Genomic DNA, 6,444 nt, shown 5'->3' with positions numbered 1-6,444 from the left:
CGGGAGCCAGCTGGGCAGGGAGCAGTCGGGTTTTGCCCCACAAGGGGGGCTGGGCTGGGGGTGACTCACAGAGATCGCAGAGTTGGGCTGGTCCGGCGCGTTTCACTCCGTTTCTGCGCCGGTTTTGCTGGCTTTCTTGGCCTTTGTTGTCTGGGCTGATCACTCGTTCCCGCAGCAGGGCTTGGGTGCTCTCAGGAGTCCTCTTCTGTGTCGGCCCCCAAACCTCGAACCTGCTGCCACTTGTTTGTCGATGTAGGATCGTTGTTGAAAGAATTATTCGCCTTTTGTTGCTCTTGGAAATGCAATTAATACTCTGGTATCACAGCGCACACCTCTCAGTATCGCGCTGTCTCCTGGCACGGCCGCTCCAGACCCGTCGCCATCTTAAGTCCCTTGAGAAATAGTTTAACCTTACATTTAAAAAGAAGCCTAGCTCATTTGTGAGAATATCATATTTCCCCATTTTCTTCGCTCCAAAAGTCTGTCATTTATTTTGGTGAGTGACCCCTGCTTCAATTAAGGTTATTCTCTTCTTTTTCTTATCATAGGTCTATTTTTAAGACAGATCTATTCTGACTTATCCTACCACTATTTTTAATTCTGGTGTCCACTAACACTTTCATCTTTTATTTTCTTATTGAAAGAAACTGCTTCTGATCTTCTCTTATACCCAAACTTGAGATGTTTAAGAGACGAAAGCATCTTAGGACTTCTTTATGTTGTCTGCTGTAGTGAGATCTGAGCATTTATATGTCAAAACACACAGTAGTTTATCAATTACTTTCTTTTTATATTTCCTTTACATTAAAATTAGGGCATTCTGTTAATTTTTGAGAAATTTTGTGTTTAGGTAGGTACTATTACCTGTGATGCTTAATTTGAGATTATTAAAGGGATTATTTCAAAATATTTGTTCAATAAAAATGAGGGGATGAAAATCACTGATTTGGATGCTAATGAGCCCCTGAGAAAAGGCCATAGAAGAGCTGAAAGGGCCGGTAAACCGAAAGGGGCTCCAAGTTGAGTTGAGGAAGACAGGTCGTGTGGACATGTGAGCTGGGGATACAGGAGGGCGGCAGAAGACTTAGCAGGAATCAAAACCTACACCTGAGTCTAAGTGGAACTAACTGCACAGTATAGGTGGGGGAGAGTGTGGTGGGAAAAGGAAACTCCCTCCCAGACTCCACTCCCCTCAGCCAATGCAAAGAGGCTCCATAAACTCCCCAGCTTAGATCACTGTAGGGGAAGGCAAGAGGACGGGCAGAAATGCCACGAACTTGACCACCTACCCCAAAGAGACAGAGGTTAACTGAGAAGTGACTGAGTTAAGTTGGATATTCTTCATTTCCGTCTACCTCAGGTGATAGGATCTTAAAGGCAAACTTTGTTCTGTCATTAGAAAACAAAGGAAGTTGCATCTTTCCATACCAAGTCTGTGGACTCATAATTGTAAATTATTCTCTTCACTGCTGCCACCCTAGCCCAAACCCCCATCATCTTTTGCCTGGACAACTGCACTTGCCTCCTGGTTTCTCTGCTTTCTCTCTTACCTTTTCTATTCCATTCTTCATAGAGCCCTGTGAGCTTTTAATATCAGTCATGTCATTTCCTTGCTTAAAACTCCCTAACAGCTACTTTGAACCCATGATCATGGCTCTGAATGATTTACACCAACCTCTCTCTCTAATGAAGTTTTTCTATCATGAGCTCCCCAAGCTCTTTCCCACTCCAGACCTTTGTACTCATTGTTCTGCTTAGAAGGTTCTTCTCCAGGATGCTCGGCATGGCTGGTTCATTCTAATCCTTCAGGACTCAGACCCTTTGCCTCTACGTAGTGACAGTCTTTTCTGACTATCGAGTGGAAAGAACTGCCCCATTCCTTCCACACTGCCACTTATACTTTGTCATATTACCCTGCTTATTTCCCCTCATAGTACTTTTAATAATCTCACTTGACATACTAGGTGATGGCAACGCCATCTTTTCAGCTGCTTAGGCCCAAACCTTGGCATCAACCTTAATCCCTCTCTTCCTCTTATACCCTACATTCAATCCTCCAGGGAACACCAATGGCTCTGCCTTGAAAATGTGGGCAATCCGACCCCTTCCCACTGCCTGCTCTATTACCACTCTGCCTTGGTTGAGCCACTGTCGACTCTCACTGGTTAACTAGAATAGCCACTTACCTGGTTTTCCTACTTTTATTTTTTTTCTTCTTACGGTCTATTCTCAACGAAACAGCCAAAGTGATCCTTTTAAAACAGTTCAAATCCTCCAGTGGCTCTCCATTTCTCTCAGTGTAAAATTCTTACAATGGCCCACAAGGCCCATCATGACCCACTTCCCATCATCTGTCTAACTTATTCCCTACTGTTGTATCCTGCTGACATTTAAACTTTTCAGAGCAAAAATTACTGTCTTTATTGTTCACCAGTGTATCCCAAGTACATAATATTATCTAGCACACAGTAGGGGCTTGAAAAATATCTTTGGATTACATGAATGAATCTTGTTTACTTCTTCATCATTTATTTTTCTACTGTTGGAATGTAATATACATGAGGGCAGGGTCCTTATTTCTTTTGTTTAATGCTGTATCTGAAGCAATCAGAACAGTACTCAGTATATAGTAAGTGCTCAACAAGTTTTTGTTGACGAAATAAATGAATATCTACTGTGAAAGATTACTGCATCTACTTACACTGTACTGAGTTAATGAATACATTATGCATGCAAATAACATAGTTTCCATTCATCACTCATAGGCAGCCATTTATAGTGGATGAAGAGTGTTCTACAATAAAGCAAAGGATGAACTGTTCATATAAATAGAACTTTATGGGAAGCAGTATATAGGGTCGTGGGTGCCCCAATCATATGGTGAACTGGAATACATTCAGTATATATGACAATTCTTTCTGCAGTTTGCCCTGACTATACAAACTCTTCTGCTTAACTTCCTGAGGAAAAAGAAAGCAACCATTTTGCTGTTTATTTGCAAAACTGCATATCCTAGGGGCATTTGGGGGATGTGAGGGGGAAGGTTGTTTACAAAAATGAAAAAAAGTCATTTCAGCGTATAAGCACTTTCTATTCTTTTAGGAGAGGATCCCACTGCCAAAGACTTACATTACCTATTTTTTCATTTTCATTGAAGGGCATCCATATCTATATATTATTGTGTGCAAATGTATGGGATCCAAAACTATTCTCTGTGATTGTTTGGATTGTTAATCTCTCCAGGGTTTCCTCAGCATTCTCAAAGGCAGTTTCTGGCACCAAAGGGAAAATGGAGAAGTTGAGATGCAATTTTATTTCCCAATTGAACTTGATTAAATGGGAACTGTTCTAATCAAAAGTTTGAATCCCGAGGGAGTGCAATGTTGTTAACAGGTTTGAGAATATTTGAGAACAGGAGGAAGAGTACTAAAGTTAAGGCAGAGAAAGAATCAGGCAAAAAAATAATTGTAGTAAAGCTTATTAAGGCATAAAATTAGGTGAACAAATTGCTTCACAGATAGTGTTAAGCTCATCGCTAGACTGGCAAAGGAAGTGGAAGAAAGCTCTTTGAAAACATTATTTTTATTATTTTAATAATTTGTGTAGGAATCATAGTAGCTGCAATCTGTTAGCCAGAAACAATTGCCAGCTGGTGTCATGTGGAGTAACTATATTAGGCTGAATGCAAACATGTTTTTCCTTTTTACCTGGAGAGCATTCAATTTTAAAAAGTTTCTATTCATTTTTGTCTGAATATGAGGTCTGCCCTTGTAGATAAGGAAGCCTGTTTATTATGGGATTTAAGAGCTTTCATTAGGTTCACACCAAGTTCCACGACTGTAACAGGGAGACCACACCCAGGACAGACTGTGTTTACACAACCAAAGTTACCTATCATTAAAAATGAATATTTGGGGACATGCCTGAATTATCTATGTAGCTGCTTTGATTCTATACATTGTTTTCCTTGTGGTTACCTCAAGGAAACAGTCCATTAGCTATTTTACTGAAAACAAAAACAGATCTGCTGGGATAATGTTCTTTGAAAAGTGTTAATGGTGCACTTATTTATGGAAACATACATTTTGTTAGCAACATAGTTGTTATATTTGTTTGTTATATTTTATTTGAAGTTCTCCTAAATGATTTCTTCTAACAATTATATAATCATTTTATGATTGTTATTTTTTCCCTGATTATCTGGAAGCTCATAGACTAGGTGCCAAAATACTGCAGGGTGTAGAATTCCTCAGCTTTGCCTATAAATCTGGAGGGAGAGGGAAAATAATTTGATTGTTCTATTGCAATTCTGTTGTCTCTTCCTGCCTCTTGACTCAAAGGGTCTCAGGAGAGGAGAGAGCAAATTATGGGCTCTGTTGGTGGTGTTCATTGGATTTCTTCAGTGGTGATTTGAATGTATTTCAGGGATGTTAGTGGTTTCTAATCCTACCTTCGTTTTCTCTTAGCTTTCCTTGGTTCAGTTTTTTCATCTCTGAAATGGGATATTATACTTCTCTTGTCTCCTCAGAGTGTTGTTCTGAGAAACAAATAAGATAATGGGTAGGGAAGGACTTCCCAGTATACAAATTACCACTAGCACTCCTGTTATCCATTTGGGTAGCCAACAAGGTTATAGTTATCCTTATAATATCAAGCAATTTTATAGAAAATGAGAAACTTCTCAAATAACGTAATATAAAAAGGCATAACGATTTTCTCCTGGACTAAAGCAAAGGATATATATATATATTTAAAAATAGGTAAAACCATTAACCAGATGTATTCAGGAAACAACTGCTGGGTTTTATTGGGTTTTTGTTCTATCACAATATCTTGCTTTGGAGTATCATGTGATGCCATTAATAGGATTTTAAAGTTAAGTGAGAAAAAAAAAAAAAAAAAGAAATAGAATCAAATGAGCTTTAAAGAAGCTGAAAGAAGCTGATTCATTTTGCCCAACACCTTTCTTACTAATATAGGCTCCTACAGTATCAGGAAAGTTTTGTGGTTGTTTATAGAGTTGAAAACAGGAAAGGAAGCAGAGGAGGGAAGCTTTGTTGAGAAAAATTCCACCTGTTTAGAACAATAAAAATAACTTATAATGGGCAAGCTTTAGCACCCCTGAAAAAGATCTGGATCTTAACTGATGACTACAAACGAGACACTGATAAATGGAAGAGCTCAGCACAGTGTCACGGGAAGAAACAAGTACTGCATGGATCCATAAAGAGGACCGGTGTGAAGGCACGGAATGCCAGGTATGGTGGACTGTGGCTGGCAGGGTAACCGCGAGGGACACGTTGGCCTGGGCCAGGGACTTACAAACATTGTCTCCACCTTCAACATATTGCCACTGTCCACTTGGAAAATAGGTCAAACACGTCTAGGGATTGTGGTGAGGCAGTTACTCCGATTTGATGGTACATCCGAGAAACAAGTTGAGAAACAAGCTGTTATTATAAAATTTCATTCTCAGGAAAATGCAAAATCTAGATGTTTGAAAAATGGAGTTTTCAAAAACATCTGCACACAAACAAGGGCTTAACTTATGAAATACAGGTAAGTGTGGGAGCTCAATGCATATTAGTAGAATGAATTTTAAGAGGTAACCCCTAAACTCCTTTTATGTTCTAAGTTCTGCATGGTTGTGGACTGTACAGATGTTGAAAGAAATGAAGAACACAGAGCCTGATACACAGTAGGCACTAAACGGGTAATTAGTGAGTAGATGCTGGTTGAATAAAGTTGTAGAGTTGGGCACACCGTTTGTAGTTAAGGTAGGACTAGAATAAAACTGGATCACCAGTTAGAATATCCTGGGTAGAAATTAAAAGCAGTCTGGAGCCAATTTCCCCTGCCGAGAGGGGACCACAAGCCGTGTGACGTCTGGTCTAGGAGACTTCCCAGCAGTGTGCAGGTATTATTTCTGCAAAAAAGGCTGACCAGGTTCCTGTCCACTCGCAGACCCGAGAAAAGCTGCGGATTGTGAAGTCTCAGATAGTGCCTGCGACGCTGTCCTCCGGCCTCTTTCGCCCCACCTTTTCCTTTCTGCCACATCTCTCCGCGCCCCAGGCTGAAGGGATCCCACCCGCCGCCGCCTCCGAGCCCCGCGGAGCAGCGGACTCCTCCCCTGGAAACTCCTCCGGGGCTGGGGGAGGCTTTGGCGCATGCTCCGTACCTAGGGCAGGTTTTTGCTGCGGGTAGCCGGGCTCCTGTCACACCGGCTGGCGGGTAGTGGCGGTGCCAGCTTGTGTGTGCGACTGTGTCTGCGTGTCTGCGCCTGGGCTGACAGACCCGGAGCAGCAGTGCGACTCGCTGGCAGAGGCGGCTCCGCAGAGGCGCCGCGCCCGCTGCCGCTGCGGGGGCTGCTCTGCAAACTTGCGGCGGGCGCCGTCCGCCCTCGCGGCTCCAGCGCCCCGCGACCTGCGGGCAAAGGGGCCGGGC

The 6,444-nt window shown here is 42.0% G+C and overlaps 1 protein-coding gene across 1 annotated transcript in view; it reads left to right on the top strand.

The window, feature by feature from the left end:
* Window positions 1-5,171: 5,171 nt before the first annotated feature.
* LOC103592755 (heparan-sulfate 6-O-sulfotransferase 3-like) overlaps window positions 5,172-6,444 on the top strand; it is a 2,713-nt gene continuing 1,440 nt past the window's right edge. The window contains exons 1-3 of the mRNA XM_008575587.1: window positions 5,172-5,258; window positions 5,938-6,187; window positions 6,293-6,429. Coding sequence (XP_008573809.1) covers window positions 5,172-5,258; window positions 5,938-6,187; window positions 6,293-6,429 — 474 coding nt within the window. The remainder of the gene's footprint in view (window positions 5,259-5,937; window positions 6,188-6,292; window positions 6,430-6,444) is intronic.

Source organism: Galeopterus variegatus, unplaced genomic scaffold (genome assembly GCF_000696425.1).
Source record: "Galeopterus variegatus unplaced genomic scaffold, G_variegatus-3.0.2 Scaffold1212, whole genome shotgun sequence".
Lineage (NCBI taxonomy): Eukaryota > Metazoa > Chordata > Mammalia > Dermoptera > Cynocephalidae > Galeopterus > Galeopterus variegatus.
The sequence above is the reverse complement of the archived record's forward strand: the minus strand, read 5'-3'. Positions and strand labels throughout refer to the sequence as shown.